This window comes from Trichosurus vulpecula, chromosome 3 (genome assembly GCF_011100635.1).
Source record: "Trichosurus vulpecula isolate mTriVul1 chromosome 3, mTriVul1.pri, whole genome shotgun sequence".
Taxonomy (NCBI): domain Eukaryota; kingdom Metazoa; phylum Chordata; class Mammalia; order Diprotodontia; family Phalangeridae; genus Trichosurus; species Trichosurus vulpecula.
Window position 1 is genome coordinate 379,219,826 of NC_050575.1, and position 22,285 is coordinate 379,242,110.

General features: G+C 52.5%; 2 protein-coding genes across 2 annotated transcripts; both read left to right on the forward strand.

Moving 5' to 3' along the window:
• Positions 1–756: 756 nt before the first annotated feature.
• On the forward strand, positions 757–11,227 carry E2F4 (E2F transcription factor 4). Its single transcript, XM_036752517.1, has 10 exons — positions 757–979; positions 2,332–2,441; positions 2,623–2,784; positions 3,994–4,037; positions 5,906–5,967; positions 6,254–6,536; positions 7,693–7,878; positions 9,156–9,203; positions 9,920–9,964; positions 10,097–11,227. Exons 1-10 carry the CDS (start codon positions 839–841, stop codon positions 10,210–10,212), a joined length of 1,197 nt encoding a protein of 398 aa, XP_036608412.1. The 5' UTR covers positions 757–838; the 3' UTR covers positions 10,213–11,227.
• A 424-nt stretch (positions 11,228–11,651) lies between these two features.
• Positions 11,652–22,226, forward strand: ELMO3 (engulfment and cell motility 3). The gene is made up of 21 exons (XM_036748799.1): positions 11,652–11,711; positions 11,916–12,024; positions 12,386–12,426; positions 12,542–12,614; positions 13,005–13,055; positions 13,237–13,406; positions 16,282–16,381; positions 16,516–16,667; positions 16,785–16,863; positions 17,011–17,061; positions 17,795–17,917; positions 18,039–18,170; positions 18,332–18,433; positions 18,699–18,807; positions 19,105–19,241; positions 19,331–19,494; positions 20,445–20,557; positions 20,699–20,803; positions 20,962–21,044; positions 21,518–21,604; positions 21,732–22,226. The coding sequence occupies exons 2-21, from the start codon at positions 11,947–11,949 to the stop codon at positions 21,942–21,944; spliced, it is 2,163 nt and encodes a 720-aa protein (XP_036604694.1). The 5' UTR covers positions 11,652–11,711; positions 11,916–11,946; the 3' UTR covers positions 21,945–22,226.
• The last annotated feature ends 59 nt before the right edge of the window (positions 22,227–22,285 follow it).

Here is a 22,285-nt window from a genome sequence, read left to right on the forward strand (position 1 = left end):
AGAGAGTCTGGGCAGCGGTCAACAAACATTTCATTAGGGAAATCCATTGTAGACCTCAGAGATGGTGTAGAAAAGGGTCAACCTATGGGAGAGAAGTGATCATGGGAGCTACAAATACAGTGGAAACTTTCACGGAGCTTGAAAACAATAACAACTAGCATTTATATACTGGTTTGCAAAGTGCTTTACAAATAACATGTAATTATTATAATACCCATTTTACACATTAGGAAACCGAGGCAGGCAGAGGTAAAGTGACCGGTCTAGGGTCACAAAGCTAGTAAGCGTCTGAGGCTGGATTTGAACTCAGGTCTTCCTGACCTTGCCACTTAGCACTGTGTTTGGAACAGAGTGGGTGCTTAATAAATGTCGTTTGGCTGACTGCATCCAATCTACTGCATCATTTAGCTGCTTTGGCTGAAAGAGATGAGAAAGGGGTACCTTTCTCCCCAACCGGCCCATGACCCAGGCGGTCTCCACGAGGGTGTCACATGACCCGATCCCCAGGAGTTTCTCGCCAAATCTGGTAGTTGACAAGCTGGGTTGTTTTCGCTGTCCGTGGAGGCTGGGCTTTTACCCACGATCCCTGGAATTCTGCGGCTCTCTGGGAGAAAGGGAATCGCACACGGTCCCTGGTGGCACCGGACTCTCTAGGAGGCCGGTCGGTAGGGGCGCACGCGGGCACGTGCGCACGCGCAGGCCTCGAGCTGTGCCCAAACGGAAGTGAGGGGCGGAAGTGTCGCGGCGGCTGCCGGCCGGGCACTGGCGAGCGGAAGCGGAAGTGGCGGCGGCAGGCGGCGGGCGCCGGCCTGGCCTGGGCTTAGGGAGGCAGGCTGCCATGGCGGAGTCCGGGCCGCAGGCGCCGCCGCCGCCGCCTCCCGGGACCCCGAGCCGGCACGAGAAGAGCCTGGGGCTGCTCACGACCAAATTTGTGTCGCTGCTGCAGGAGGCTAAGGACGGAGTCCTCGACCTGAAACTGGTGCGGACCCGGCCTGACTCCGAAGGGGGGTACCCTGGGGAGAAGCGAGGGCCGGGGCCGGACATCGGGGAGAAGCGAGGGCCGGGGCCGGACATCGGGGAGAAGCGAGGGCCGCGGCCGGACATCGGGGAGAAGCGAGGGCCGGGGCCGGACACGGGGGAAAAGCGAGGGCCGGGGATGCACAAGGGGAAGAAGCGAGGGCCGGGGCCGGACATCGGGGAGAAGTGAGGGCCGGGAATGCACAAGGGGAAGAAGCTGTGGCCGGGGTCGGACATCGGGGAGAAGTGAGGGTCGGGGTTGGACACCGGGAAAAGCGAAGGCCCGGGATGGACAAGGAGAAAAAGCAAGGGCCTGGGCCGGACATCGGGGAGAAGCGAGGCCGGGGACGGACGCCGGGGAGCATCAGGAGTGAGATGCTGGGGGAAGGGGGGGGGGACCCTCCGGAGAGCGGCTCCCGGAGAGAGACTGAAGTGGGGCATCAGTGGAAGCGAGTTCCCTCTCATCGCCACCTCTCTCTTTCAAGTCTCGGCTCAAATTCTGCCTTCTACAAAAGCTTTCACAGATCCTTCTTAATGCCTTCCCTCTGCTTATCATCTCCAGTTTATCGTGTTCATAGCTTTTTCATACACGGTTCGCGTGTTGTCTCTCCCGCAGACTGTGATCTCTTTGAGGACAGGGACTGTCCTTTGCTTTTTCACTTTTTGTATCCTCAGCTTAGCATAGTGCCTGGCACATAGAGCTTATTAATAAATGCTTGTTATGAGAGGAGGGAGGCACAAGAGGTGAGGGTCTTGGGGAAATCCTGGAAGGTGGAAATTTGACAAACAGCCAAGGAACAGCGGGAGGAAGAGATAGGGGAGTCAGACCAGAGCACGGAGGGAGATCCAAACAAGACTAGGGAGAACTGGAGGCTGGGGGGTAGTGATCAATGACCAGCCTGGAGGGAGGAGGAACTCCTGAAACGTGTGAAAGGCAGGTAAAGGAGGAAGGTCTGGGGGAGACCATCTGCAGAGAATGGAGATTCCTCTTTTGCTGGTGAGGAAGAAGATCATTCTGGGTTTCTGGAAGAGAAGCAAGTTGGAACAAACCTGAATTTTGGAGCACAGGGCAAGAGAGTTGTACTGGGCCTGGCAGAGGGAAAATGTTTCAGGCCCATAGGGGAGAGTAGGGCAAAGCCCAGGTACAGAGAAATGCCAAAGTAAGGAGGAGTTTGGAGATCAAAGTTAACTTCCTAAGAAGATGTCGTGTGTGGCTCTGGGCTGCACTGAGCCTCCCATGCTGAAGTCAGTTGGAGTTGGTGTTGTCTTAAACCTTGGGGACAAACTGAAGCATCTCTTTTCTTCCTCCAATAGGCAGCAGACACCTTAGCCGTTCGGCAGAAGCGGAGAATCTATGACATCACGAATGTCCTGGAAGGGATTGGGCTGATTGAAAAGAAGTCTAAGAACAGTATCCAGTGGAAGTGAGTACTGGAGAAGGCAGGGCAGGAGAGATTCTCATGAGAGATTAAGGAGCCTCTTTGAGTGAGGCAGGTGGGAGGAAGAGGGTTCCTTCCTGGAGTTGGTGGGCCCTGGGAGGGGCAGAGGTCCTTGGGAGGTAGGTACCATCTCACTCCTCTCTCTCCACTTGGGGACTGCATACAGGGGTGTGGGACCTGGCTGTAACACTAGGGAAATAGCAGACAAGCTCATCGAATTGAAGGCTGAAATCGAGGAGCTTCAGCAGCGGGAGCAGGAGCTGGACCAGCACAAGGTGTGGGTCCAGCAGAGCATCCGGAACGTCACTGAGGATGTGCAAAACAACTGATATCCTTCCAGGGCTTCCCCCTCCCTCTTTTCTTTGTGTTTCCTCTTCCCTACATTCACCATCCTGAGTCAGATGTAATCAGTTTCCATTTTGGCTGCTTTTCAGGGATTACAGAGCGCTTTTCTTAAAACAGTCCTGTGGGGTTGGTAGTATAAGAATCATCTACATTTAACAAAGGGGAAAATTTTGAAGCTCTGAGGGTTGAGCCACTTTGGTCAAAGTAATATAGCTGTAAGTGTCCAAAATGGGATTCACAGCCAGATCAGTGGGGTCAGAGCTGCTAGGCCCATGGATTAGGAAGACAGCCATCTAGGCTGGGTAAGGCAAGGCAAGGGCTGGTCTCAGTCATGGAGAGATACAGTCAGGCCGCACCCTGAAGGGTTTGGGGTGTTGGCAAAGAAAGATAGAAGGTAGCAGAATAGTTAAAAAAAAAAAAAGAAAGAAAAGAAGTGAACTAAAATAATAATGCTTGTACTAGTGGTTCCTGTTTTCTGGGGGATAAATACAAATACAAAATATTTTCCCTACAACAACTCAGTGAGGAAGGTAATAGAAGCATTATCTCCATTTTACTCATCAAGAACTGACCTGCAGAGCAGGGAATTGACTTAAAAGTTTTAGCTGAGATTAAAAACCAGGGCTTCTAACTCCAGGGCCTTGTGCTTTTTATGGCACCATGCTTTAGGAAGCCCTCAGTCAAGTCTGGCACTAGCTCTCGAGTGTTGGTCCTAGAACTGGTCCCTTTCCTGTCATTCCCTCGAAGTCTGTTGCATTCCCTGTGCCACCGGTCTAATTTGACAGCCCTAATTTGAGTGCCTTTCTGATGGCTTCTTATCACTGTCCCTCCCGCTCGGACCCTCTTTCCACTCAGGTTAAAACTGTCAGTAACTTTCTTGGGAACTCTACCATCTTGGCATCACTAGATGGCTTGGACCCTACATTCATTCTTGTGCTTGTCCCGTGTCTGGGTCGAGTTGGAAGCAAGGGCCCATGGCAAGGAGTTGTCCTTTTTGCTTTGGAGGAGGGCGCCACCGAGTTGCCCTTGCTTTGGACTCGGTTCTATAGCAGCAGAATCTCTGACCTTTCCCTTCTTTAAGTACCATGTGGAGCTCCAGAGCTAGAAGGAGGGAATAGATGTTCTCTCTAACTTGTCTTCATGGTCTAACCCCCGGGCAGGCTTTATGGCTCTTCTCCTTAACCTCTGGCACCTTAGCATATGTGACTCATGAGGATATCTGCAAATGTTTCACGGGTGAGTGAGCAAACCCGGATGGTTGAGTGCCCCCTTTCTTAACACTCCCTCCCCCCTCTCTCCATTCACCCAAGCAGGTGTGGAAGATTTTAGGGGAAAAGGGTCACTAATGTGGTGACAGGTCAGAGGACTGACCTCCTGGCAGCTGCAGCAGCTTTGTGGTTTGTAGTTCAGAATGTGGTGATCTGGCAGAGGTGGCAGGCCTCCGACTAGGGGTGGGGCTGCCACTCTTGCCTCAGGAAGGTTCCTCTTTGTTCTGCCTAGGGGAAGGAACTGGGAGGTTGGTCTTGAGAGATCCCATCTATTGGACACCTCATGTTTTCCCTTCCAGCTAGCTGCCCATGAAGGCTGTGACATACCTGTGATGGGGGTGGGTGTTGTGGAGGTGCTGGACCCACCTAAGAGAACTTATCGTTCCTCCCAGAGCCTGGTGGTCCCTGTGAGTGCCTGCCAAGGAGGAGTGTCTATAGGATGGGGGTTGTTGCTAGGAGGTCCCCCTCATTTGTAGCTCAAGTTCTATGGTGGGAACAGTACCCGTGGCTCCCCTTCAGTTATTGTAGGACGTAGAGCCAGAAGAGGTGCTAAATACTGACATTGGAGGGGAAATTAGCCCTACCTCCTTGTTTTGTAGATGAAGAAAGTGAAGCCCAGTGTTAGTAACAGTAGCTATCAGATATCTCCTTTTATTCTTACAACAACCCTTGGAGGAAACAGGCAGAGATGAAGAGGCTTACCCAGGGTCACAAAGCTATGAGTGTCTGAGGCCAGATTTGAACTCACGTATCTGACCCCACTGCAACACCTAGCTCATTTCTGTAGCAGAGGGAGAGGTTTGCCTAAAGTTGGTCACATTTCAATTTAATGGCAGGCACAGGATTTTAAACCAGGCCCCTTAAGCCTCAGTTTATGGTTTTCATTAATGCTTTGCTGGCTGTCATGGAGGATGGTGAGACAGATGGGAAAGAGAAAGTAGAATCCTGTCCCCTGGGCTCAATTTGTCCTTGGGTGGTTTGGGGCCCAGGGGTTGGACCTTGACCTTGGCTGTGACTGTGACACTCCTGCTTGGAGGGCCCCATGGTAAAGTATTTGATAAGGAGGCCATCCTCAGCCAAGGGGCCAACTGAGACTCTGGCTGACTTTCTCGTTGCTCCCCTACCATTTCTCCTCAGCGTGATTTCATCCCCTTTGCCATGTTCAGCCCTTGCTGTCTCCTGTGTGCAGAGGTGCGTTCTCTGCAGACTTGGGAAGTGTATTTGGAGAGGCTGTTGGCTCTCTGACTTGGTGTGGCCCGATCCTACTGGGCCTGAATTTCTTTGTATGGTGATCCCTAGCCATGTCCTGGGGGCTTGAGAGGCTAAGGCAGGGGTTGGATGGACTGTTGTATTCTGCCAGTGGTGATGGACAGCTGTCTTAAGGATTGATGTATATGGTTCAGCTTTGCCTTGCGCCAGATTGGTTGGGTCTCTGGATGGGGGCTAGGTCATTTCTTCGCAGACCATGGGGACCAGAGTGGTCCCGTGTTTTGAGTTGCAGACCAATATAGAATGAAAGCTTATAACCAGGAGGAAATTCTGGAAAATAGGACCAGAAGTACACAAAAACCACCTATCTGTTATGTGCCCTAGTGGCTCTTTTCCTGCTCTTCATTCTTGAGACCCTTTCCCTGAGGAGACTGAGACGGCCCAGCCTCCCCTGAAGGAACCAGAACTAATTTTGGTGGGGTGAGGTGGGAGTGGAGTGTTCAAAGCCTTCCCCCCCCCCCCCCCCCCCCCCCCCGTCCTACCTGTTGTGGCTCTACCCCTTGTCTGCCTTCAGCCTTGCAGATAGTGATCCTACTCTCAACCCACAACTTGCTATCTGTGTTCCAGGGGACACTCTGTTGGCCATTCGAGCCCCATCAGGTACCAGCCTGGAAGTGCCAGTCCCTGAGGTGGGTGCATTTTGAGGAGGGGAGGAGGGCCTAGGAGGGCCCCAGCTGCTGAGTCTGATAAGTCAGCAATGGTGTGGGTGGAGCAGGGAGGGTGTGCATAGAGAGAACTGAAGTCTGGAGAGACCCTGGTGGCCAAGTGGCAGAAGGGTAGGGGGCAGTACTCTGGCTGGCTGAAAGGGGGGTCCTTGGGCTTGGAGCCCATGAGGCAGAGCCTCTCCTCTTGGCCAGGCTCTTCTCTCCAGTCGCCCTTGCTGTCAGCTCTGAGCCAAGTTCTTTGGCTCCCTAGGGCCTAAATGGGCAGAAGAAGTATCAGATCCACTTGAGAAGTACAAGTGGCCCCATCGATGTGCTTCTGGTGAACAAGGATGCATGGAGCTCCCCCCCTGTGGTGGTCCCTGTGCCTCCTCCCGAGGATCTCCTTCAGTGCCAGGCAGCAATTCCTTCCCCCCCACAACCGAGACTAGCACCCTCTCAGCACCAGGAGACCTCAATCCCCAACAGCCCCCGCCCCTCCACTCCGACCAGCACCCAGGACCAGAGTGCCATTGGGCAGCCAGCAGCCAGCCCAGGTGAGAGGGACTAAAGGGAGGGAGGAGCCTGTGCTGGGTTAGACAGGACTTTTGTATCAGGCACTAAACCTTGGGTCCAACTTGCCACCCCGGCAAAATTCTCCATGACAGCAGGGAATCTCAGCCTTTTTGCGTGTGTCCCGGATTTTTTTGGAGGCAGTCTAGGAAGGTCCATAGGCCTTGTATCAGAGTCATGATTTTAGAGCATAAAATAAAATATACAGGTAACCTCTCCGAGGTAACACTTAGATTGAAATCCAGTTAGCAAATTTTTTTTTAAATATATTTTATTTTTCCCCCCAGTTATATGTTTGCAGAATATTTAAGCTATTTAAGAAAAAAAAAAAACAACAAAAAATTCACAGAGTCCTGGTTAAGAACTTCTGCTCTCCAGCTCCCTGGGGGCTGGAGAAAACTCCCATTATTCATATAGTTAGAAGATTACTACATCTTAAAGCGTCACATTGTACTCTGGGCAAGTCTCTTAGAAGTTCTTCCTTCTAAATCTTCTGCACACTTACCCTGGTGACCCTTCTTGGACAGTCATACAGATAATGCCAAGACAGGAATCATGCCCTCTCTTTTCTAAGCTAGGAAAGACCCTCATGTCCTCCGCATCATCCTACAGTGGCCTGGTTTCAAGGTCCCTCAGCACTGGCTGCCCTCCTATGGCCAAACTGTAGCTTGCTCTGGCTGCTGCCCTTCCTAGTGCAGTGGCCAGCCCTGAGCACTCGGGGATTACTTCCCAAGGCTCTTATCAACATACCCTCCCAGTGGGGATTGTCACTTGTGCAGGCTGATCTTGGAAACCCCAGTGCAGCACTTTATACCTATTCTATTAATATTCAGGTTAAGATTCAATCCGCTGTTTAGTTTTTGGAGACCTTAGTGCTCCTCTTGTTCTGGAAACTTCCCAGTAATGGAAGGGCTTCCAGGGCCACCCTCTTTCTGGCCCTTACCATTGACCCCAAAGTGCCTGAGACTTCACTCCTTCCTAGATTCTCATTTGCCCAGTTTCCCTGGTCTTTATAACAGAGAAGCCTCTAGTTTTGGGAGCCAGGGGCCAACTCAGCCTGGTGGAGAAACTTGGGGGGGTTTCTTGCTTTGAGATTGTTACCCCATGGCCTGATCTCTAGTGGGGGGATTGGGGGTATAGTTGCAGGAAGCAGCAGTGGCCCTGGGACAGACAACAAGGATGCCGGTGTCCTTGGTACCCTCGGCGCTGCATCCGCTGCTGCACTTGACACCCGGCCACTCCAGTCCTCGGCGTCCTTGGACAGCAGCTCCATCTTGCCCAACCCTTCTACCTCTTTTGAGCCAATCAAGCCAGATCCTTCAGGCAGTGAGTATTTGCTTAGCCAGGGGGAGGAGGAGGGGGAGGGGCAGCTCACCGTGCCTCCTACTTCTCCCCTGTCTCCTAGTGAAAGGGAAGGACTGAACGAGACATCAGAGATGGTCTAGTCCAGTCCTTTCATTTTGCAGAAGAGGGAACTGAGGCCCATAGAGTGAAGTGACTGTAAGATTTAGAGCAGAGCTAAAGCTAGAACCCAGATTGCTGATGTCCAGATCACTGTTCTTGTTCCTACATAAATCTTGTCTTCCCTTGGTTCTCATCCTGAAGACTCAGACTTAGTAAGAAGGTGGTATAAGCTCCACAAAAACCCTTCCTCCTGACGGCATGGGCAACAAGTGGGATTTTTCCAAGGGTCCTAGAAAGGTACTGTTCTTCCTGGCATTTGGGGCCTTCTGTGTTACTTGTAGGCATAGTCCCAGAAGCAGAGCCTCAGGCTGGAAGATACACCTTTGGCGACTCTGGGCCAATCATAGTCATGACCTTCTTCTGCTGGCTGACAGTTTGTACTCTTCACATTCATTTCCTCCTTTAATTCTCCTAGCACCCTAGTAATGTTGACAGAGGAGATAGGCTTACTTTTCCATTTTATAGATGAGGAAACAGGTTTGGTGACTTGCTTAGGGTGGTCCAGTGAGTCAGTGCAGACTCAGAATCACATGACTCCAGGCCTCCAACAAACCTTTATTCAGACCATACCATGTTTTGAGACCTGCACTCAGGGCCAGGGGAAATGATCTGGCTATATTGGACACAGCCCCTGCCTGCAAGGAGCTTACAGTCTAGGGTGGGGATGAAACACCACCTCTGTCAGGTACCTGACACAGTATGACATATTAGAGTGGTGCAGGACCAAAGTGCTGTGGGAGAGCCTAAGCAACTATATCCCAGAAGACTTCCTGAGGTGGTGATGTTGGAATTGGGTGGAAAGGATGGGAGGAATTCAGCAGGAATGGGGATAGACATGGAAGACATTCCAGACATGGGAAACTGTGTGCAGGGGCAGGAGAATGAGTGTGTGCATGTGTCTGTGTATGTCTGTGTGTGTATGTGTGTTCATGTATATGTGTGTGGCTGCATTGGGGTAGAGGCATTGAGGATAGAGAGGACACAGCGTTGTTTTCCATCTGTCCTGGTGAGCCAGACTCCCTGGAGAAAGAAATGAGAAAAGGAGGTGGGCAGGACTGGAGCCAGGGTCAGCCCAGAATGGTCAGCCTTGAATTTATGGGATGCGGGTGTGAAGGCCCTGATTCCTGTTTTTATTTCAGTACTGGAACTCCCCAAAGAGCTGTCGGAAATGTTTGATCCAACGAGAGGTAGGGGCGCCATCCAGATTCTTCCCCATTCTGTGCTCTGATGGCCCTCTTCTTGGAATGCTGCCTTTCCTTCTCTTGCCTTTCCTGCTGAGGCTGAATGGTGGAGTGGGTGGAGTGGTGCACTTGGATGCAGGAAAGACTTGGCTTTAAATCCTGCCCCAGACACTCGCTAGCTGTGTGACCCTAGTCAGCTCATTGAATCTTGGCCTCCATTTCCTCATTTGTAAAATGAGGGAGTTAAGGTTCTTTTGAGCTCTAAGTCTATGATTCTTTGGCCCTCTGGTGCTAACCTTTTCCAGATTGGGGTGGGAGGATCTCTCTCTTAGGTGGTCTAGCATCTATGAGGTAGGGAAGGAAGCCTCCAACAACAGAAAGGGCAGCAGACTAACCCAGGCCCAGGAAAGATTGCCAGAGCTTCCTCCTTGATCTTGAGGCCTGGGCTTAGACTTTGCCTCCTGTGCTTACTCTCCCTAAGCTTGTTGGCCTAGGGAGAAGTTCGGTTTTCCAGTCAGTAGGCTAACAGAACAGGGATGACAGATGGGTAGTTTGTGGGTCAGAGGCTGCGGACAGGAATCTTTGTATCAGCCCATGTTTCCAGAGCTTCCCCAATCCAGTCACCCCTCTCCCCGCTCCCCTGTGGCCTCGGTTCCTGCTGCTCCCAATGACTTCAGAAGTGGGAGCAGGAGTGTATACCAAACAGCCTTTTCCCCTTCCAGAGTGCATGAATTCCGGGCTGCTGGAGGAGTTGATGTCCTCAGAAGGTGGGTAGCCTGGCAGGGGTGGGGCAGGGCTTTGGCCAGTCGTCTGAGAGCATCCATGCCTGCTGGCCCAGGTGCCTGGGCAGGCAAACCCCCTGGCAGAGGCCTCAACTGAGCTGCTTTTCTTTCCCACAGTGTTTGCTCCTCTGCTCCGCCTCTCTCCTCCCCCCGGAGACCATGACTACATCTACAACCTGGATGAAAGCGAAGGCGTCTGTGACCTCTTTGATGTACCAGTCCTCAACCTCTGACTGCGGCTGCCCTTGGGGCCGTGTGCAGACAAGACTGTTTGACTTGGGGTTGCTTTGGTCCTTCTTTTTCCCGCCATGTGTCTGCCCAGTGTCCTCAGGATTCCTCCAGATACAGACTGACCAGCCACCAGGCCCCTTCAATTCCTTCCCTTTCCAAATTGCACAATTAGGGTCAGATTTCTTATTCCTTCCACTAGCCAGTTTGTCCATCTGCCCTGCAAAATGAGGGAGAGGGGCCAATTCTCTCCCCCCACCAAAATCTTTAGCCCCTGTCAACAGGTAGCCAAAGCATTTGCCATGTGCCTCTCTTCTTAGGGCCAGAAACCTCATGTCCCCACCTCCTGCATCCCAGACCTCATCTTAGAGCTCAGGCTCTGTTGTGCCAGTGATACAGTATCTGTAGTTCTCATCAGCAAGGCTACCTAAGAGACCCTACTTCCCACTCTCCCCCTCCCTCTGTTCCTGCCCATGCTCCTCTCCCCGTGGCCCTAAAGGCCAAGCCCTGGGCCAGGGTGAGGACACAAGCCCATATATAAAAAACAAAACAAACCAGACAAACCAATTTCCTGAGTTTGAACCAGGCTCTCCTGGAGTCTTTAAAGTCCTGCAAACTTTTGTGGAGGGGAGAAGGGAAGCCAAGCCACATTTTCTGTGAATCGAACAGGAACGTGACCATCCCCTTGCCAACAACATTCCCCTTCCCCCATGTGTCCTACTTGCTGCTCCATTATAGGTTAATGAGACAGGCCAAGTGACTCCCCAAACTGGATGGATCCCCATCCCTCTGCTCCTGAGGGCTCCCCTCTAGCCCAGGGCTGGAAGGAGGAGGCCTCACCTCAGCTATGATACCCATCCCCTGCCTCCAGTTAGAAAATGTTTGGAAAGAGATTTAGAGAGATTTACAGGAATGAACAGATTCCTATATAAAGATTATTTTTATACTTTTTGCAGTGTAAGGAAATTGCCTGTAATATTTGTACAGTGTCTGAATGAATAAAAACCATGCCTAAGGCTGCCCCGGCCCCTTCCTCATTTCAACACCCAGGGCAGACCTCTCCTGGAAAATGCAGGCTCTTGAGCTGTACCATAATGTTGCAAAGCTGTGCCTACGGTGAAGGGTGTGTGTGGGGTGGGAGTGGAAGGGCTGAGGGGGGTATCCTCCGTCCCCCGCCTCACAAACAAACTTTACTCCTTGGAACTTTGTTCTAGAGGTACCTGGCTCTGGTTCTGGCTGCTCCACTTTCCACCTGTGTGACCTCTAAGGTGAAAGGGGCTGCCCGAGTGGTCTCCTTATTTCTTCCCGGGACTACCAGGGCTCTGAGCCTCCGCCTTAACCGAAGGGGGCTGGGGCTGGAGGCGGGGCAGGGACGGGGCCAGCCCAGCCCAGGAGCTCTCCCGCACCCTGCGCGTCCCACCCCCGGGACTCCAACCCGGAACTACGGGGCGCTCCCCAGGGAAGGACGCAGCGTCCGGGGAGTCGCGGCGGGCGGGTGAGCCGGGTGAGTTGTGGGATCCCCTAAGCCGGACAGACCTCGGGCGGGCCACGGAGAGATCCCTATTCCCTACCTCAGCCCCCTCCTGTCGTGGACTGGACGGGATGGGGCCGGGCGGGGGCGGGGCGGGACGGGTACGGACCAGACCTGTCCCGGCGCGTCTCTGGAATGCACCCGAGCCCCGCCCGCGCTGACCCCCTTCCTCTGTAGTCCGGCAGGCGGCTGAGCCGACGCGCGGGCCATGGCCCCCCCAAGGAACGTGGTCAAGATCGCCATCCAGATGCCGGGGGCCATCCCGCAGCTTATCCAGCTGGACCAGGTAACCCAGACACGACACCTGGGCCGGGGCCCCGGCCCGGGACACGCCCCTCCTGCCTCCTCCCCTCATCCCACCCCCGCTCATGTCCTTGGTTGCCCCAACCCTGGCACTCTCGAGTCATAGGGTCATAGAACTTGGGACCAGAAGGCACCCTAGAGACCATCTCGTTGGAGTCCCTCGTTTTATAGAGGGGCCACTGAGGCTCAGAGCCGTGAAATGTGCCCATTGAGCTCTGGCTCTTATATCCCAGCTCCCTCTGACCGTCCCATTTATTCCGCCTAAACCCTGCTGTCCCCTCGAGGCTGACCACTAACCTTTCACCTTGAGGCTAGGGTGGCTGATCCACTGCTCCCCCCTGCAGGCCAAGCCCCTGGCAGTGGTGCTGAAGGAGGTCTGCAGCGCGTGAGTTCCCATGCCTCTTGGGGTGGGCGCTTGTGGGATGAGAGAGGAGGGACGCTGAGGGGGATGGCGTGGGTGGGTCATGGATAAGAGGCTGAGGGCAGCTCCCTCACTGCAGCTGGAACTTGAATGACCCCGAACACTACGCCCTGCAGTATGCTGATGGCCATCGGAAGTACATCACTGAGAATGTGAGCACTGACCTTCCCTCCAGTGACCTAACCCCCTACTCATGGATCACCTTACTGAACAGCTGCTGTTGGCATCTTGGCCATCAACTCCACTGCCTCTAGACTTTATTGACCCCCATCAGTGACTGACTGCCCTTTGGACTTCTCATTGACTCACATCCACCTTACTCATCTCAGCCCTGACTCACCCACTGAGCGCTCCTCTACTGACCTCATCGAGCACTTTCACTGAACCCACTGATCGAGCCCCGCACTGACCACTTCACAAACTCCTCATTGACTGAGCTGATCTCTGATCTATTTGCCACTGGATGACTCCCCTAACCCCTGACTCCTTGCTGCTGCTCCCATAATTTCAACCATCTTTCTACCTTTTTCTGTCTCTTCTAGAACCGCTCGGAGATTAAGAATGGGAGCATACTTTCCCTCAGCATTGCTCCGGTACTGACTCCCTATACCCATCCCCAGACCACTTTTATCAGCCAGCCCAAGCCCCTGGCTCTCTTTATCTTTGTGCCAGCCCAGATACTTAAGGCCTGGAATTTCCCTCGGGTTTCTCTGTCTGCTGGCCCCCACCCTCTCCAAGTCAGGCATCCTCCTATCCTCCTCTTCCTGCCCCTAGGACAAAGAGGCGGAGAGACTTCTGAATGCACTGCAGAGTGGAAACCGGGAAGTGAAGCGGGAAGCTCTGAGTCGCCTGGCACTACTGGCTCCTGATCTGACCTTTGCGGGAGAAGTTATTAACCGAGATGGGCTACAGTACCTGGGGGCCATCATCGAGGATGGGGATGAGTGAGTGCTGGAGGGTGAGAGCAGGGAGGGAGGCCCTGGGCATGTGAGCCCCTCCTCCCTCACTTCCCCTCTTCTAAGTGTCCCCTTCAAAGAAGATGGAGAAGATCCATGGAGTCCCTGAAATACTCTGTGTGTTTGTGAGATTAGAAAGAATGCTTCACCTGGGTGGAGTTTAGGAGACCCAGACCCTGTCTCTGTCAATCAGTAGCTGGGTGACCTTGGACAGGTTTTTCTCTCTGGGCCTGTTTCTTCGAAAAATGAATGTCAGAATCCTAGAGTTGGAAGGAACATGAAGCCAACCCAGATTTCACTACGACCTGCCTGACGGGTGGACATTCAGCCTTTTCGTGAACTATGATGGAAGGAGCCCACTCCCTCCTAAGGCATCTCCTTCCAATTGTGGTTCTTTTCCCTAATAATTGGTAGGCAGCTTTTCCCCATGTCAAGTCTTAAGTCTCAGGCTTTACAGCTCCCACCCATTGTTCCTATTTCTGGCTCTGGGGTCAGTAACAAGGAGCTGGATCTCTCTCCAAATACATACATCCTCAAAGACAGCAATCATGCCCCCTTAACTCTTCTGTTCCCCAGCCTAGACATTCTCAGGTCCTTCAACTGAACCTTCTTTAGCATGAGGCCCTTCTCCTCTGGACACTGTCCAGCTTATCAAATCGATGCCCTTCCTAAAATCTAGAACTGAGCACAATACCCCAGATGTGGCCTGACCAGGGCAGAATGCAGCAGGACTCAAACCTTCCTAAGTCCTAGGCATCGTCTGTCTTAAATATTGTTTTGTTGATATCTTTTGTTTTTACATCACCGTAGTTTAGGAACATGTTCTCCTCCCCATTTCCCAACTTTCACTCTAGAGCCATTCTGTGTAACAAAGAATTTAAAAAGTAACCAAGGCTGAGTCTGAGAGTATGTTGTGATGTCCCATACCCACTTGGCAGCCCACCTCTGTGAAGAAGGAAGGAAGATGCATTTTCTCTTGTCTTTGGGGCCAAGCTTGGTCATTAGAATTATACAGCATTCGGTTTTGGGGCTTTTTTTTTTTGTTCTCTCATTTCTATTTTTGTGCTCATTGTTTATATTCTCTAGTTCTGTTAACACCTCTGCATCAGTTCATAGAAGTCTTCCTATGCTTCTCTGCATTCATGTTGAGCCAATCAATGGCTGTTTAATGGAATATGCCTCTCTTAATGCTGTCGAAAATCTCATGAGCTTTTTCTTTGTCTGCTAAAACTCTTAGATCTTTTTCATATGTACTGTTACCTCACCACTGCTCCCTCCTCCTGCTCTTTTCCCCAGTCTTGTACTGGCCGCATTGTTGTTTAAACCTTGTGTAGGACTTGACTCTTTTCAGTGTGACCTGTATCTGTGATTTCCTCAGCATAGGAAACTCTTTCTATGGATGCATGTATTGTCAACTCATTAAATTGTTAATAGTCTTAGAGATTTTCCTGGGACATTTCAAGGTTGAGTGACTTGAATTCAAGTCTGACTCCCAAGACCAGTCTTCCATCTGCTTCACTGCCTTTCAACATTCATCCCTGTTAATGTTTATCTTATCACGCTAAGAGGCAGCTAGGTTGCACAGTGGTTAGAGTACTGGGCCTGGAGTCAGGAAGACCTGAATTCAGATCCTGTCTGGGATGCTAGCTGTGGGACCCTGGACAAGTCCGTTTGTTTGCTTCAGTTTCCTGTATAATAATAGCACCTACCTTGCAGAACTGTGAGGATCAAACAAGGCAGTATTTATAGAAAGAGCTTAGCACAGAACCCGGCACATAGTAGATGCTTACTCCTTTCTGCTTCCCTACACCTGGACCAAATTCTAGTGTGTCCAAAATCTTTGCAATTCATGATTCTGCTAACCAACATGTTAGCCATCCCTCCTAGTCTTGGTTATCTCGAGATTTTGATGAGGATGCCATTTCTGATTTTGCTATGCAAATCATTGATAAAGCAGAGTAGAGTCCTGTGGAACCCCACTAGAGACCTCTTTAGAAGGGGTATCAGACCACTAATGAGCACTCCTGTGGCCAGCTATTCCACAAATTCTGAATTCACCCAGCTGTACTGTTGTCCAGCCTCTGATACCCTCTTTCCCCTAGAATACCAGGAAAAACTTTGTCAAATGCTTTGCCTAAACTACATCTGAACCGATTCCTCTGATTTAATTAATTCTGGCAAAAAAAAAAAAAAAGGAAATGGGGTACATCTGGAAAGACCTGCTCTTGGTGAAGTCAAGCTGGCTCTTTGTGACTATGGTAGCCGTTTCTAAAAGCCCACTAACCAGTCCTCCCTTTATGTAATGACTTCTTGAATTTTGCCACAAATCGAAGACAAGCTCATGGAGCTTAGTCTGTGGATTCCACTCTCTCTCCTTTTTTGAACGTCAGCAAATTCACCATCTTCAGTCCGATGATGTTCCTCGTTCATCTGGGCTTCACTAAGAGCACTCCTTTGCTAATCTCTCTCCCTGCTTATCTGGGGTCCCTAGTAGCCATTTCATTTTCTACTTTGTGGTCCAAAGGTCATCCTCCGAAGAAAGAGCGACAGTCAAATAAGGGATGAGTAGTTCTACCCTCTCACTGTTGTCGATTGTCATGGCTCTGTCCAACTGGAGCTGAGATTTTATTCTTTCTCTGACCCTCCTTTTTTCAGTTAAAACAAACTGAGAAGGCACTAAGGTTGAGGCAGCAGGGTTTTGGAAAGATGCTTGGATTTTGAATGACAGAAGCTGGGTCAAAATGCCAGCTCCATCACTGGTTATATGATCTTGGGGGAGTCACTTCTGGGCCTTGGTTTTCTGATTTGTAAAATGAGAGGAATAAAGTAGATTCTGATAATTTCCCATGTTCTTTCTCCCCAGCCTAGGTGAGGTCCTGGCTCATGGACTGAGGGCCTTCTCTGAGCTCATGGAGCATGGCGTGGTGTCCTGGGAAACACTCAGTAGCAACTTTGTCAAGAAGGTGGGGACATGGGGAGAGGGCAAGGGTCGAGGGAGGGATGGGATACATAATGGAGACAAAGGGTAGGTGGCTGGGGACATCTTGCAGTTCACCTGGGGGAGCTGTTTATTCCCTCTCCATCCACTGTCTCCCAGGTGGTATCTTATGTAAACACAAACCTGATGGATGCCTCGGTGCCGCAGCTGGCGCTTGGCCTACTGGAGAGCCTGGCCCTCAGCAGCCCACCCCTGGGCCAGCTGGTGAAGCAGGAGGTGCCCCTGGAAAGGCTGTTGGTGCATCTGCAGGTGTAAGGGTCTGCTCTAGGGCTCTGAAGGCCAGACGGGGTGCAGGAGCAGGGCTTGGGGGTGGCGGCTTGGAGGTCTAGATTCTGGTTGATGCTTTCCTTGTTCTCCTCTGCCATCAGGCTGAACCAGCCATTGCAGACCAAAGCCATGGCTTTGCTTACTGCGCTGCTGCAGAATGCCAGCTTTGCTGAGAGACAGGTGAGAGCAACACTACAGGGGACCATGGGTCCTTAGGGACCCAGAAGGAGCCGGGGAGCAGGACACTTGGGCCTTGCTGGGTAGATTACAGGGCGGCCTACATGGAGTCCCTTCTTCCTGCTGTTGTTTTTTCTCTTCCCCTCCTAGACCATGCTGCATTACTTAGGGCAGAGGAACCTTCGCCAGTTCATTTACAAGGTGAGTGGAGAAGGGAGACAAGTTCATAGGAGGTTGAAGAGCTGAAAAGTCCTTCAGAGATTATCTTGTTTGAGCCCCACCATTTTTCATGATGAAACTAAGCCAGACATTTCATGGCAGCAGATTCAAACCTACCACCTCTGACCCCAAACCCAGCATACTTCCCGCTACTACATGCTGCCTCCTCTGGGAATTGTTTGCTTAATAGTCGGAAGGAACCTAAGAGTGTGAACACCCAGTATTCTAAGAGAGTTGAAACTGTGACACCCAAAGCCCCACAGCTGGTGGCAGACCTGTTACTGGAGTCAGGGCACAGATTCTGAGGGAGTCCATCCTCTCTGTGGACATGTGGTAGGCCAATTTCGGCATAAAACAACCCCCAGTATGACTCTTCTGTTTTGTTTTTTAATCTCTCATGGCAGCTAGGTGGTTTAGTGGATAGAGCACCAGACCCGGAGTCAGGAAGACCTGAGTTTAAATCCAGCCTCAGACACTTAATAGCTGTGTGACCCTGGGCAGGTCACTTAACCTCAGTCTCCTCATGTGTAAAATGGGGATAATTATATCACCTACCTCTGAGGGTTATTTTGAGGATCAAACGAGATGATCGTTGTAAAGCCTAGCACATAGTAGGCACCATGTAAATGCTTGCTCCCCCCCTTCCTCCCTTTGCTTGTGGTCCACAACCAGGAGAGATGGGGTCTTAAAGTTCGTTTTCTCTTTCTACCCCCAGAACATTATTCACAGCCCAATGCCCCTTGGGGATGAGATGGCCCATCATCTGTATGTACTCCAGGTGCTCATGCTGGGGCTTCTGGAGCCACGGATGCGCACACCGCTGGACCCTTATAACCAGGTGTGGACATCTGTACACATTGGCGTTGTATCCATTAAAGACTCATCCAGGGGTGTTTGCCCTTGTCATGGGGGGGCAGGGGGACACACGGGGGTGACTTATTCCCTCTTCCCATCCTCAGGAGCAGCGGGAGCAGCTGCAGGCCTTGCGCCAAGCGGCCTTTGAGCTAGACGGGGAGTCCCAGGCCAGCGGACTGAATGCTGACCGTCGCCGATCCCTCTGTGCCCGGGAGTTCCGAAAACTTGGTTTCTCTGTGAGTTATCACCCATTGCTCCTCTTCTCTACCATCTAACAGTTCCTGTCTCCTGGCCCAATGCCTCTCCATCTGTCCCTGCCCCAAGATCTGATCTTCTTTCCCCTTGGTTGTCTGGGTTCCTCCTCCCATTGAGGTATCTGTCCCCTTCCCTGACCCAGAACAGCAACCCTGCCCAGGACCTGGAGCGAGCCCCGCCAGGGCTGCTGGCCCTTGACAACATGCTCTACTTCTCCAGCCATGCACCCAGTGCCTACAGCCGGGTTAGTGACGGCAGGCCCTCCCTTCCTTCCTCTGCCCTATCCACTTGGCCTTATTCCCTTATGCCAGTGCCCCTGTCACCCCCGGATCCTCTCTCCCATCAAGTCCTTCGGTCCTGTGTGCTGTCCCTTAACCCCCATGTCCCTGTTACCTTATCGGGATCTAGTTTTATGTCCCGTCTCCCTGTTCCCCTCTCCCCCTGAGCCTCGGCCCTCTCCTGGGGGTCAGGCTCAGCCTCCCCTTCTTCCTCGGCCCCCTCCCCTCCAGTTTGTGCTGGAGAACAGCAGCCGAGAGGACAAACACGAGTGTCCCTTTGCCCGGAGCAGCATCCAGCTCACTCTGTTGCTGTGTGAGCTCCTGCACATCGGGGAACCCTGTGAGTTTGCTTCCTCCGGCCCGATTCCTGGTATTTGCATTGCCCATGGGGCATGGGGGAGGGGTCCCAGCACTGCTTACTTCGTCTGTGCCTCATCTTCCCAGTGCTTCCCCATCTTCTGTATCCTCTCCCCATCCCTCTGGACCTCAAGAGGGGGGCTCCAGGTCAGTTACAGGGTTAGGTGATCTTGGCAAAGGTCCTGTGGGCCTCCTGGATGGATCTGGAGGTTGGGGGAGGCCTAGGAGCCTGACTGAGTGATCTCACTGAGCTCTTCTCCCTCCCTCCATGCCCTCCAAGGCTCTGAGACTGCCCAGGACTTCTCTCCGATGTTCTTTGGGCAAGACAACAGCTTCCAGGAGCTCTTCTGCGTCTGCATTCAGTTGCTCAACAAGACATGGAAGGAGATGCGGGCCACCCAGGAGGATTTTGACAAGGTGAGGAAGAAAGCCTGCGGGCTGGTGTGGGGAGGAGGCATTGGGAAGAAGGGGAGCCACCGGGACACTGAGGGCACAGTCATTCCCAGGTAATGCAGGTGGTTCGGGAACAACTGACTCGGACCCTCGCGCTGAAGCCAACCTCTCTAGAGCTGTTTAGGACCAAGGTGAACACCCTCAGCTACAGCGAGGTGCTGAGGCTCCGGCAGACCGAGAGAATGCATCAGGAAGGCACGATGGCCCGACCCATCCTGTGAGACCCTTGAGGAAAAGGGGGGGTAGCAAGCAGTGCCCTGGGCCTCCCCCCACTCAGGCTTTCCCCCAACTCCAGTCCCTGCCTCTGATGCCCATCCTGGCTACTAAGAATGAGAGCTCGTGCCCCACAGCCCCCAGGGCTTAGAACTGACTACGGGGGTCATCTTGTACCACTTCCTCCTTTTAGAGTGAAGGACACTGGAGGTGCGGAGTTACCTGCACATAGTAGGAGCTCCTTTTTCAGGGGGTCTGGTCTATCGATCTATGTAAGGAGCTGCCTTCAGTGAGGCAGAGCAGCAGCTGTTGGGAGAGGTTGATGACATGCCCAGGGTCACTCAGTGAGTAGAGGTGAAGGGCTGGATTTGAATCCAGGTCCTGCTGCCACTGAGGCCATCCCTCCATCTGTCATAGCGAGGTACCTCTCAATTAGTAAGACACATGAACAGTGTTTACTGCTTAGATATAGTAAGGTGCAGAGCCAGGATCTGAACCCAGGTCTTCTAATGTCAAGGTATTCCAAGCACTTTCCTCGCCATTGCCCTGTAAGGGAGGACAGACATATCAGGATCCTCCTTTTTTAGAAGAGGAGACAAATACCCAGTCATTGTTAGTAAGAGGGGAGCCTTTGGCCTCCTTGGTCCCACTCAGAAGGTGCCATAGGCTGGCAGTCTTTCCAGCAGGCCCCTTATCCTCCTTTGGCCACAGTCTGGGGAAACCTAGGACCCTCTCTCAGAATCACGTTCAAATAAATGAAGGAAAAGCTAAATTCTAGTGGAAAATAGAGGTATATTGTTTTTTCCAAGTTCACAGATACCCTGAAATCTACCCAGATACTTGGGGGGTGTCCTATGGAGCCCAGGTTAGGAACCCTGCTCTAGACCATACTCTAAGCAGCCAGCTCCCTGTTCCTCATCCCCTTTGTCAGCTCCCTGCCTCCCCTGCCCACAGGGAGCTTCGGGAGAGGCTGAAGCCAGAGCTCTTGGGGCTGATCCGTCAGCAGCGGCTGCTTCGGCTTTGTGAGGGGACGCTTTTCCGTAAGATTAGCAGCCGCCGGCGACAGGGTCAGTGTGTCTAAACTAGGGGAGAGGAGGATGGCAGGGTCACTGTGGGGAGAGGACGAGGGGCCTAAGCTCAGCTCGCGGAAGGGGTCCCAGATCGCAAGCTTTCCCCTCACCCCACACCTCCTCTCTCTGTCCCTGCAGACAAGGTCTGGTTCTGCTGTCTGTCCCCTAACCACAAGATGCTACAATATGGGGACGTGGAGGAAGGAGCAGCCCAACCCTCTCCAGAGAGCCTGCCTGACAAGCGTATGAGGGTCCCCCGTGACACTACAGGAGGGATCCCCATGGGACTGCCACTCTCAGGGGTGGGATCGCAAGAAGCTCTGGCCCCCAATTCTCTCTGGCCTCCCCTTCCCCTTCCAGGGTGATCCATGATAACCACCCCTAATCCCTCCTTCCCACAGTCCCTGTGGCTGAGATGAGGGCTCTGCTGCTGGGCAAGGACTGTCCACACATTCGGGAGAAAGGCTCTGGAAAACAGAATAAGGTGAGGATGGGTGAGGGAGGCAGCTCTGGGGCCTGTCTGCTCCCTAGGCAAGAGACAGACCGGCCTTTGTTGCTGTACGGGATCCCATCTTCATTATCTGGATCCTTATATTCATCTTCACCTAGGACTGTGGAGAGGAGTGTGTTTTGTAAACCTTTAATTGCACAGAAGTGTGACCTCTTATTGGAGAGGCAGCCTTGTGTTAGTCAGATGGCTGGCCTTGAAGGCAAGTTCTGAAATGGGGGTATGGCCCCGCAATGTCAAAGCCTCTCTGGCCTTGTTTCCTCATCTGTAAAATTGGCATGAGACTTTCACTGCCTGCCTTACGTGGCTGTTGGGAGGAAAGCAGTTCTGTAGACCTTAGAGCAACAGAAAAGTGGAGGTGCAATTGCTCGTAGCTTGCTCACTCCCTCTCCTGTGCCCAAGCCCCTTCCTCCCTCCTTCAGGCCTCACTGCTGCCCTCTTCCCTTCAGGACATCTGTGAACTTGCTTTCTCAGTCAGCTATGATGCTGGGGAAGAAGAGGCCTATCTCAACTTCATTGCCCCCTCTAAGCGGGAGGTGAGTGCTCAGGCGGGGTCAGTCTGGATGTGTGGACGGGAGGCCTGCGGGTGGGCTAGAAGGGGAAGGAGGGCTGAGGGCTCAGCTCTCAGTCTGAGGAAATGAATCAATGTGGCCTGGTCTCTAGTTCTGCCTGTGGACCGACGGGCTGAGTGCCTTGCTAGGTGGGGCCATGGGCAGTGAGCAGACTCGGATGGAGCTGGAGCTGCTGCTGGCTATGGAGACTAAACTTCGGCTGCTGGAGTTGGAGAATGTGCCCATCCCTGACCAGCCACCACCTGTTCCCCCTCCACCTACTAACTACAACTTCTGCTATGACTGCAGCATTGCTGAGCCTTAAGGCTGGGCTCAGAGGCTTGGAGAGGGACGGGCTTCTACCTTCAGATCATTCTCAGGGAAGGGGATGGGGCTCCCCTACTCTGGGCCTCTCTGGTTTGGTCTCACCCACTTCTTGTTAAATTATTGGAATGAGGTGGAACCTAACTTTTCCCTACCTCCTCCTGCTAGGGAAAAAAAAAACTACCATGCCTGCTGCTATTAGGGTATAGGGAGGGGCAGTGGAATAACTGGACAACTGACCAGGATAGTCACTACTAAGAAATAAAGCCTGCTCAATTCCTCAGGCCTGTGTCCTAGACCCTCCAGGCTGAGACAGGAGAGGGTGGTGTAGGGAAAAAAGCA

Bases quoted from the DNA above. Each gene is read 5' to 3' on its own strand.
- E2F4 (XM_036752517.1), top strand. From the start codon at position 839: ATGGCGGAGTCCGGGCCGCAGGCGCCGCCGCCGCCGCCTCCCGGGACC. The intron at 2,785-3,993 runs ATATCCTTCCAG...AACCTCTGGCAC, and splicing joins GAGGATGTGCAAAACAACTG to CTTAGCATATGTGACTCATG. The intron at 6,537-7,692 runs GTGAGAGGGACT...TTGGGGGTATAG, and splicing joins GCAGCCAGCAGCCAGCCCAG to TTGCAGGAAGCAGCAGTGGC.
- ELMO3 (XM_036748799.1), top strand. From the start codon at position 11,947: ATGGCCCCCCCAAGGAACGTGGTCAAGATCGCCATCCAGATGCCGGGG. The intron at 16,668-16,784 runs GTAAGGGTCTGC...CTCTGCCATCAG, and splicing joins CTGTTGGTGCATCTGCAGGT to GCTGAACCAGCCATTGCAGA. The intron at 16,864-17,010 runs GTGAGAGCAACA...TTCCCCTCCTAG, and splicing joins CCAGCTTTGCTGAGAGACAG to ACCATGCTGCATTACTTAGG.